The sequence below is a fragment of the Neophocaena asiaeorientalis genome, unplaced genomic scaffold (genome assembly GCF_003031525.2).
Source record: "Neophocaena asiaeorientalis asiaeorientalis breed wild unplaced genomic scaffold, Neophocaena_asiaeorientalis_V1.1 scaffold46, whole genome shotgun sequence".
In the NCBI taxonomy this organism is placed as follows: Eukaryota; Metazoa; Chordata; class Mammalia; order Artiodactyla; family Phocoenidae; genus Neophocaena; species Neophocaena asiaeorientalis.
This window is the reverse complement of record NW_020175393.1, coordinates 1,955,750-1,965,904: the sequence shown is the minus strand read 5'-3', so window position 1 is coordinate 1,965,904 and position 10,155 is coordinate 1,955,750. Positions and strand designations below refer to the sequence as shown.

The 10,155-nt window shown below is 55.1% G+C and overlaps 1 protein-coding gene across 4 annotated transcripts in view; it reads left to right on the top strand.

Annotated features, from left to right (window-relative positions):
* GRM4 (glutamate metabotropic receptor 4) overlaps positions 1-10,155 on the top strand; it is a 97,462-nt gene that overhangs the window by 66,544 nt on the left and 20,763 nt on the right. For 3 of the 4 annotated variants that reach the window (XM_024766121.1, XM_024766120.1, XM_024766124.1), the window contains exon 6: positions 5,120-5,137. The exons of the other annotated variant lie outside the window; for it this stretch is intronic. In XM_024766121.1, coding sequence (XP_024621889.1) covers positions 5,120-5,137 — 18 coding nt within the window. The remainder of the gene's footprint in view (positions 1-5,119; positions 5,138-10,155) is intronic. 4 annotated transcript variants of the gene reach the window in all.

Sequence of the window (10,155 nt, the reverse complement as noted above, 5' to 3'; positions counted from 1 at the left end):
GGGCCAGAAGGGGCGGAGCCCTAAGGTGGGGGGGGCAGAAGGGGCGGGGCCAGGACTGACTCAAGGTCTGACACCAGGGCCTTGTCGGTGGGTGGGCTTAGGGTAGCTGAAACCTCGGTGATCTCTCAGACCATCAGCCGTAGGACGCTGCTGAGTAGGGGAAGGGGCTCCTGGGTCTGGGCAGAGGTGCCGTCTGGCTGCTCACCTTGGGCTTCATCTGGACGCCCCTATGGCAAGCCCACAGACCTGACTGACCCCAGCTGCCCTGTGAATTCTAACGCTCACCGGTCTGAGCACTTTACAGAAACCATCTGTAACCCCTCCAGGTTCCCACAGTCACTCAACAGACACCAGTTTGACTCCCACTCCCTGGCCCTTTTCTAAGCACCATGGATATAGCAGTGAATGAAAGAGCCGAAAAGCTCTTGGAGTTTTTATTTTAATGGGGAGACAGACAATAAACGAGATATGTAAGTAAACTATAGACTATGTCAGAAGGAAAAAGTTCAGTAGAAACAAAATAGATAAGAAAGAGGATGGCCTCCCTGCAAGGTAACACTTCAGCAGAGTCCTGAAAAGGACAGGGAATGAGCCACGGGAGGATGGGACGATGGGTCTATTTTACAGAATGGAAAACAGAGGCTCAGAGCAGGTAAGTAAAGGGACCTGAGTTCCCGCAGATGAGAGGTGGTGGAGCAGGATATGGACCCAGGTCTGAGTTCTAGGCCCTCAGACCCCTATGGTAGCCGTCTTGGTGCATTCACCTTTGATACAGTTGGATGTGGGTCCTTGTGCTCTCTTTGTCTGGGTAGCTCTGCAGCAGGACCTGGCGTCAGGGACGTTGGGAGGGCTCTGTGTACCCCTCAACCGTGAGTGGTGGCCATGCAAGGATGATGAACTCCCTCTTATAGTCTCCTGGACTGATGGGTGCAGCTTGGGCAGAGGGCCAGATGAGCAAGGGCCACTGGATCAGCTGCAGGGACATGCTGCATGGAATCACTGGCAGTTGGGGGTGGGGGGTGGGGTTGGTCCACTAGGGCCAGGGGAGGAGGGAGCATGGTGAGGTGGGTGGGCCGGTGGGGAGCATGCTGACCTCTGGTGGCCAGGGCAATCGTGGCTCCTTAAGACTCTGGGTGTCCCCTGGGGACAGAGGCAAACGCCTGTGGGTGTAGGCAGCAGTGTGTGTACACCCTTGTGTGTGTGACTGTATGTGACTGTGTATGTACATGAGTGTCTAAAAGAGAAGGTATATATGTGCATGTCTGTCTTACGTAGGGGTGACGTTCTTGGGTGAGCTAATAACCATACACGCCACTCTTTACTATGCATTTACTATGTTCCAGATATTTTAACAACATCATCTCATTTCACCCTCAAAACAACTCTAGGGGTTCCTTTGACCCCCTTATTATGGAGGCTATGGAGAGTCAGAGAGGTCAAGCAACTTGCCCGAGGCTGCACAGCAAAGGTCTTTATGAGGCAGTAACCACAACAAAGGTGTAAGAAGTACAAACATGCCTGGGCACGGGAGGCTGGGCCCTCATGGGTAGGAGCATCCTGTTTACTTCTCTCTTCCTGGCATAATTATTGAGAGCATCCCCTTTTATTCTCAAAAGTGCCCAAGTGGGGATAGAAGATTGTATCTTCACCCTGATTATAGGTAACGAGACCTGGCTTGGAGATGGCGATGGGTGGGACCGAAAGTGGGGGCAACACTGATAAGGGGGCGTCTCGGCCCCTGTGTCTGGCTCACCAAGGGAGAGGGGCTTTCTGGAGTCTGCTCTTGGTCTGGGAGGCGCAGGCAGGGAGAAGGCCTTGGTCAGTCCCTGTAAGCTCTTTCCAGACTCCCAGTCCTCTTCAGGACTCCCCGGCTGCTGGTGAACTGGTGCGGGGGGGCGCACCTCTCTAGGTGCCCTCAGGGAGGTGTGTGCGCTGTCAGAGCAGGTGGGGAAGAGGGCTTGATCAGGATTCAGGAGGGTGTAGACTCTCACTGGGAACCTGAGGCCAGCTGTACCCTGTCAGGACCTTAGCTTTCTCATCCGAGAAATGGGATTGGTGGTGGGCCAGCCCAGAGGGTGTCTGGGGGTGCAGGTGAGACAGCTGATTGGAGGCACTTGGTGAACTGTGAGAGGGTGGTGCTCAAGCCTGGCTGTGCATCAGAATCACCTGGAACTTTTAGCGCTCTACTAGGGCCCCCCCCAGACCCACTAAACAGAACCCCATGGGTGGGTTGTTTTTCAAGCTCTCCCAGTGGATTTTATGTGTATCTAGGGCTGGGAACCTCACATCGAATCACCTGGGGATCTTTTCAAATGCCGACCGAGGCCTGGCTCCCAGCCCCAGACATTCTGATGTAATTGGCCCTAGGTACCACCTGGGCATCAGGATTTTTTTTTTTTTTTTGTGGCACGCGGGCCTCTCACTGTTGTGGCCTCTCCCGTTGCGGAGCACAGGCTCCGGACGCGCGGGCCCAGCCGCTCCGTGGCGTGTGGGATCCTCCCGGACCAGGGTACGAACCCGTGTCCCCTGCATCGGCAGGCGGACTCTCAACCACTGCGCCACCAGGGAAGCCCCATCAGGATTTTTAAAAGGTACCCCTGTGGTTTAATGTGCAGCCATGTATGGAAACCACTGCCTCAGAAGGAGAGGTGGGTGATAGAAGGGGTGACGGCGTGCACCCCAGGCAGTGGGGAAGGCGTGAGCAAAGCACCAGAGCCCAGAATGAGCTTGGGGTGTGTATCACAGGGAGGGGTGGAAGGACAGCATACTCCAGCTGACCTGGATCCTTCTCGCTGCATCTGAAGCCCCAGCGGAGGCTGGTAAGGGTCCTTGGGCGGCCCCACGTCAGGCACAGTGAGCCCGTCCATCTCTGGGTGAGGTGAGGGGTGGGGGAGCTGCTGGGAATGTTTGTGGGATCGGAGACCCACCCTGGGTGAGGGGGAGGCAGCTCTGGCTTCTCATGGCCCCGCCCAGGTTTGAGCTGAGCCAGTCCCTTAGGCCAGGAGGGCTGGGGTGACACCCATGGAGTACGGGCTCTGGACCGGGCACCTGTCAACGTGTCAGGGTCTGGGTCCGACTCTGCCTCCTCCCTGCTGTGTGACCTTGGACATGTTATTTAACCTCTCTGAGTCTCAGAGAGGGCAGGGAAGTCACCACCCGTCTCAATGGGTTGTTGGAAGGATTGGTGATGTGTTTGAAGAGTATGAAGAAGCTGGCTGAAAAAGGATGTGTATGATCAGCGCTGATAAAATGGTGGTTGTTGTTGATAGAGAGGGAGGGGGAGAGGTGGGATTTACCTGCAACTGGGTAATTTAACAGCTCAAGTCTGCTGTAAGGCTTCTGTCCGTTGTAGGATCCCCGATGGGGAGGACAGCATCCTGAGGGTGGGTGGTGTAGGCTGTCACAAGTGTTGCATCCATTTTACAGAAGAGGACGCTGAGGTGATTGGTGAACATCGCAGTGCTAGAGAATTGGCAGAGCTGGATTCATACCCAGGCAGCCTGGCTCTCCAGCTGGTGCCCCACCTGCCTCTCCCACTTCCTTTCCTCCCACGCCCCCAGCCACCGTCTCGCTTGCCCTCAGCTAGCCCTGTATTCTCCACCTGCCTCACTCTGTCTCCCGAGCCAAGCTCCACGCTCACTTCTTCCAGGCTGCCTGCCCATCCACACCGGGTGGGCCCACTCCGGTCCCCTCATTGCTAACAGTTTCAATAGCCAGCCTCTGCCTGTCTCAGTCCCTCAGGCCCTGCCCACGATCTCAGCATGAGCGAGTGCCACTCCTGTGTTCCCCTGCCCTTTGCTCTGCCAGGTCCATGCCGTCCCTCCTCAGGGCAACAGACGGGCCCGATGACCTTCTCAGAGGGTGGGAAGGACCTTCTCTTGCTGGGGTCTTACGCTTGGGAAGATCCGATCCATCCTTCAAGGCTTCAAGGTGTTAAGTTGAATTCCCCTCAGGAATTCCCTGGTGGTCTGGTGGTTAGGACTCCACACTTTCACTGCCAAGAGCTCGGGTTCGATCCCTGGTTGGGGAGCTAGGATCCCACAAGTCGTGCAGCGTGGCCAAGAAAAAAAACGTTGAATTCTCCTCAAGACAAGGAATTGAGAGCCAGTCGTTTCTTTGGGAGAGAATCCCAGGAAACATTGGTAGGGGAGGGAAGGCAGACATAAAGGGTGTGATACCAAGCAGGTTACCACTGTGAGCGCTGAAGCTTTACTCCCCCAGGGGCTCTGGAGACAGAAAGGAGCACGCCTGGCAGTCATCCCACTGGAGGTGTGAGGGAGCTGGGGTGTGTGTACACCAACTCCCATCAATCATTGCTGGCTGTTCCCAGAGGGTGTTAATTCCTCAGTGCCTCCACATGCCAAATGGCTGGCAAAGAGGGCTTCTGTGGCCAGAGAGTCTCAGAAGAGTGGCAGATACTGGCAGTTGGAGACTGGGCTGGTGTGTCTCAGAGCAGCAAGTGGCCTTGGGCACCCATTCTTTCTCAAATACACAACCGTGAGAGTCCCCCTGAACTGGGTGTGAGTCCTAGTGCTGCCACTTCCTAGCCGTGCGATCTGGGGCAGGTCACTTCTTGAGGCCTCAGTTTCCTCATCTGTAAAATGGGGATCATACTACCCACTTCCATCCCCCAGAGCCCTGTCCCTAGCAGAGCTGCCTCTCTCATGGTTTCCCAGAGAAGGATTGGAGGAAGCACTGCCGGAAGCACTAGAAGATGGCCTGCGGGCTGCTCCACACCTCAGCGAGATAGGGGTCACGGAGCAGGGCGTCTCTGCAGCTGTCAAGGCCTGCGGGAGGGCAGTGCCCACCTCCCGCCTCCTCTCCTGGCCCCCTCCCCAGGAGCCCGCAGAGCAGGGCTTGGGAATTAAAGCTGAAAACAAGGCAGATGTGGTATCCGTCTTTTTGACAGGACTGCCAGCCAGGTGATGGCTGAGTGGAGGAAGGCCTGGTTTACGAGGACATAGGAGAAATTTACTGCCTGCTGCTCCCAGGGGCCGGGAGTTCTGAGAGGGAGGGTGGCCGCATGGCAGCTGGGGATGTGTGGGGAGATGCTGATCACCCAGCCTGTGCCAGCAGCAATAACAATAATAACAGCTGATATTTATATAGCATTTATTACATGTCAAGCTCTGTTTTAGTGTTTTGCATTTGCTTTTCACAGCAACCCATTTTACAGATGAGAAAACTGAGGCACAGAGAAGTTAAAGACTTTCCCAAGGTCATACAGGTAGTAAATGGCAGAGCTGGGATTTGAACTCTGGCCATCTGGCTCCAGGGATGTCCTGCCTCAGGCCAGCTGATGTCCCAGCCCCAGGGCCCTCTGGCTATTCCAGCCTGGCTTTGTGGCTCTTTTCACCTCCACATTCCTAAAGGAACCTGGGGAAAGGAAGGAAGACCCATATTTGGGATTACCTAGTATGCGCCAGGTTGTGCCACTCATTAGAGGAACTCACATTTGCCCAAGCTGTCAGCCACCTGGTGGGCAGAGGGGTCCTGAGCCCTTCCCCTCAGTGCTGTTTCTTACTTGTTCAGCTGGCGTTTACTCAGAGGCTGACTGTGTCCCCAGCCCTGTGCTGGGCTCTGTGAAGGGGACAGACCTGCCCTGGGGGGCTCCCCCTGCAGGTGGGAGATGATATGGCCTTGGAGACAAGGTGGTACATGATGGTGTGGTCCCAGTAGTCAGAGCTGAGGGCCTCCAGAGAGCTTAATCATGAGACCAGAGAGGACAGATCCAGGAGGCCTCCTGGAGAGTTCTGGGAGACTAGGGATGTTGCACCTTTAAATCAGGAGGTCAGAAGTCCTCACTGGGAAGATGACTGGGAAAGAGCATGCTGGGCAGAGGGCACAGCATGTGCAAAGGCCCCGAGGTAGGCTCAGGCCTGGCAGGTCTGGGGAGCGGTGAGGAGACCCATGTGGTTGGAGCAGAGAGATCAACAGGTAGGAGATGGGGTCCTAGAGGTGGGGCGGGGTGGCACGGGTCTGTGGGCCTTGTCGGCAATCTGTAAGGATTTAGTCTTTTAATGTCAAATGAGACAAGGCCATGGCAGGGTTTGAAAAAGGATTAACGTGATCAGATTTATGTTATAATGGGCTCACTCTGGCTGCCTCCTGGAGCAGAGATGGGGGTGAGGGCAGAGCTGGAGGTCAGTTAGGGGCCGGGGCTCTAGTCCAAGTGGGAGGTGGTGAGAACTTGGAGCAGGTGGTAGCCATGGAGATGGAGAGAAGGAGTCTGATTCTTTATCAGTTTTGCAGTGTGGTCTCAGAGTTTGCTAAAGGATTTGAGATGAGAGAAAGATGGCAGAAAATCAAGGATGACTCTGAGGTTCTTGGTGGTGCACTGAGATTGGGGGTGGAGGGCCAGGCTTAGCCACGCGGAGATTCCTGGGAGAGGTGGGTGCAAGACCCAGACTGGGGTTGGTCAGGAGAAAAATGGAGGAGAGAAATTGACGACAGTGAGTAAGAACAACCCTTCTGAGAAGTTTTGTTGTAAACGGGGAGAGAGGGATGCTAGCTGGGGGAAAAGTGGGGTCAAGAAAGGGTTTCTGTTTAAATGGAAGAAATTAAAACATGTTGACAGAAAAGATCCAGTAGAGGAAAAACTGGATGCTACTGGAAGGAAAAGGAGCATGGCTGGGTGATGGGGGAGAAGGGGCATCCACGTGGGGGGTTGGCTGTGACTTCGGCCCCGCGAGCTGCCTCCCCTTCACCCCTGGCCCCAGTCTGACCTTGTCTGGGAGAGCTAAGCCCAGGCCCCTGGGCTGGGCAGAACCAGTGAGGAGTAGAGAACGGCCTTCCCTGGGAGCTGGCCTGTGCAGGTGCCGAGTGTGGCTTCTGCTGCAGGTATCACTCTTCTCTAATGGTCCCGGGAGCCGACCTCATTACAGACAAGGGGATCGAAGCTCAGAGATGCTACGCAACTCGGCAGGCCAGTGAGAGGCTGAATGGAGGGTGGGGTGTCAAGCTGCTCCCATCTGGCTGGACGTCCACGTCCTGTTTCTTGAGTTAGGGTCTGTGGACACCTGGGGATATGTTCTTGAGGTCAGACTCTCAGCGCCCTAGGAGTTCCATGATGATTCTTGAACTTGGCATTTTCATTCGATGGCCTTCTGAAAGCGGTCTTTACAGATTGCAAAGACAACTTCTCTGCTCCCGTGATCATTTGCAGTTGGAAGTAGCTGTCACTGCCAGGGCTTCAGCCTCTGATGTCAGTATTTTCATCCCCACATTCATCCTAGGATCATCCTGGGACAGAATTGTTTTCCTTCAAAAGGGGCCTGAGGCTGGCTCAAGTTCGGGGAGCCCTGGGCTGTACCACCACTGAGGGCCAGAAAGAGAGCACCTGGAAGAGAGTCAGGAGCCACCACTCCCTGCCCCCACTGCTGGGCAAGACCCTTCACCTCCCCGCCCCCGAGGGGGTGACCGTTATGGGCCCCCACCCCTAACCCCCCAAGACACGGGCTGGCTCAGGGTTCCCCAGGACAGGAGTTGGCAGAGAGCTGTGGTGGAGTTTGGCGGAACAGATCTAGGGGTGGGGGCACCAGGCTGAGTTGTTTAGAGGTGCCCTACATGGAAAGCAGGTGGCTTGATGGAGGTTGAAAGTTCAAGGGGAGGGACTGGCAGACACCATGGTATGAATGGGGCTGAAGAACAAGGGTGTGACTCCAGACAAGGAGGGGGAGCCTGCTCTGTGACTTCTGGGGATGCCGGGGTGGTGGAGCCTGGCCTCCGGAGCAGGACTCGGGGACCCTCAGAAAGACCTGCGTGTTCCAGGGAGGTGACGAGGAGAATGGCTCGACCACAGGCAGAGTCAGGAAAGAGGGGGACTGGCCGGGAACACAGGTGGCAGCTTCCTCCCCCATCTGAGTGTCAGTGGGTGAGCTGACCTGGGCCCCTGTCCATGGGGTGGACACCCCACGCTCATCTTTTGGAGGTCTGGGAAGACCCAGCACGTGCTGGGCTGTAGACAGGATGGAGGGGCGGCCCAGGGCTGGGGTGGAGGCCTCCAGGGGTGGGGAGTTTTCCGCGGGGAAGTGTTAGGGAGGAGAGGAAAACGGAGGCTTAGAGAGCACTACGTATAAGGCATGATGCTACGTGTTTTACGTCTGCACCTCCTTGAATCCTCTCAGTGGCCCCTCAAGGTAAGTGTTATTACCCTGGATTTACATCTGGGGGATGTAAATTTTACTTGACCAGGGTCATATGGCTGGTCCAGGGCAGAACCACACACTACAGCTCTCCCTGGGGGTGGGGCATCCCAGGACCCTCTTATCCTGCTCCCTGGAAATTTGCACAAGGGATGAAAACCAGTGTGTATGTTTGTGCATTTGTATGTAGGTGGAAGTTTATATGTGTGTAGATGTGTGTGCCATGTCCACACACCTACGCCGATTACACGTGTGGACTTGAACCTGTGGGTGTGGTGCCCCAGGTCCCCTCGGCGCTCCCCAGCCCTGCTTTGCCAATGGAGTTAATGTCCCCGGGAGCAGTCTGCAGCCTGAGACTGGTGGGAGTGGGGCTATTTATCCCCTCAGATGGGGCAGCCCTGAGGCATAGGCCACACAGTTTTCTAGAGCCCCCCACGGGGTTGAGCCTCACACCTGGCGTTAGTGTCTTCCCATCCCTTCCCGTCTCTGCCTCACTTCCTCACCCCCAATTTGTGCTTCCGGCCATCACCTCCCAGATGAAACACTTGCACTCATATCCTTGTCAGGACCTGCTCGTGGGGCTTCTCAGCCGACGGTGAATCTGAATGACCACGTGCTTGTAGGAGTGTCATGCTCTTGTGTAGCTATGTATTGGTTTGGCCAAAAAGTTTGTTCGGGTTTTCGTAAGATGTTACGAGAACCCAAACGAGGGGCTTCCCTGATGGGCCAGTGGTTAAGACTTCGCCTTCCAGTGCAGGGGGTGTAGGTTCGATCCCTGGTCGGGGAGCTAAGACCCCACGTGCCTCGCGCCAAAAAACCAAAACATAAAAACAGAAGCAATATTGTAACAAATTCGATAAAGACTTTAAAAATGGTCCACGTCAAAAAAATCTTTTAAGAAAAGCCCAAACGAACTTTTGGTCAACCCAATATATAGAGTATGTGTTTATATGGACACTTATGTTTCTAGATGTTTGAACATAGATGCGTGTATAGGGATGTATATAAATGCATGCAGGTTTGTGTGTTGCTACTTTATATGTGTAGATGTGAAAATATGGGAGTGTATATGTGGCTGATTTTGTGTACCTTTATGTGAGGGAGTGTGTGTGTGTGTACACATGAGCCTAGAACGCAGGAGGATTGTGGCTGGGTGGGGTGAGTAGTTGTGGAGAGGTGAGCAGGGAGACAGGGAGGAACTCTGATTATTTCAACTTTGAAAACTCATTTCAATTACAATTTACAACCTGCAGATCGATGGTTCCGGGGCTGGCTGTCATCCGTGGCCGAGCCAAACACATCTCCGGCTCACTGTGCCTTGGGACACAATTAGGACATCTTCAAACTGTTGCTGCTGTCATTGTTGCCATGTGTCTGGAATTTATCTCCTCTAGGAGCTCTCGGAAATGTGTGTCTTGTTTCCTGCCAGAACTGTGGTTCCCCTGTCTGGGCCTGGGGGTCCCAACCACCCATGAAAGGGGATTCTCTGAACCCCCGCTTCCCTCCATGGCCATCTGCCTCCTCCAGCCCTGGAGACAGGGATCCTTAGCTCCTGGTTAGGCCTGGCCAGACAATTGGGGCAAGGCCTGAGCCCCAGAGAAGGGGGAAGGCAGGTCGGGGCTGGATGGCGGGAGAAGAAGGAGGCAGACAGTTCAGGGTGGCGGAAATTCTTTGGGACCCAGAGAGATCCAGGTTCAAATCCCAGCCACTCACCAGCCAGGCCAATCCCCAGGTGGGTAGGAACACCAGCTGGGGCCCAGGATTCCCTCAAGACTCTGGGTACCTTACTCGACCACCTGCAAATCTCAGTTACCTCCTCTGTGACGGGGGCCAGTCTGGCCTACGTCCCAGAGGCTCGGGGAAGAGGAAGCACCAGCCATGCTGCAGGGTTATTTGCTGAAGAGTCAAGGGTGTGGGAGAGCTGCACTGGTTATGGGCACAGCTTCCGACGTTCAGCACAGCATGTCTTGACCTTGTTTGACTTGTGTTTGTGATCCCTTCCCCCTCCCCC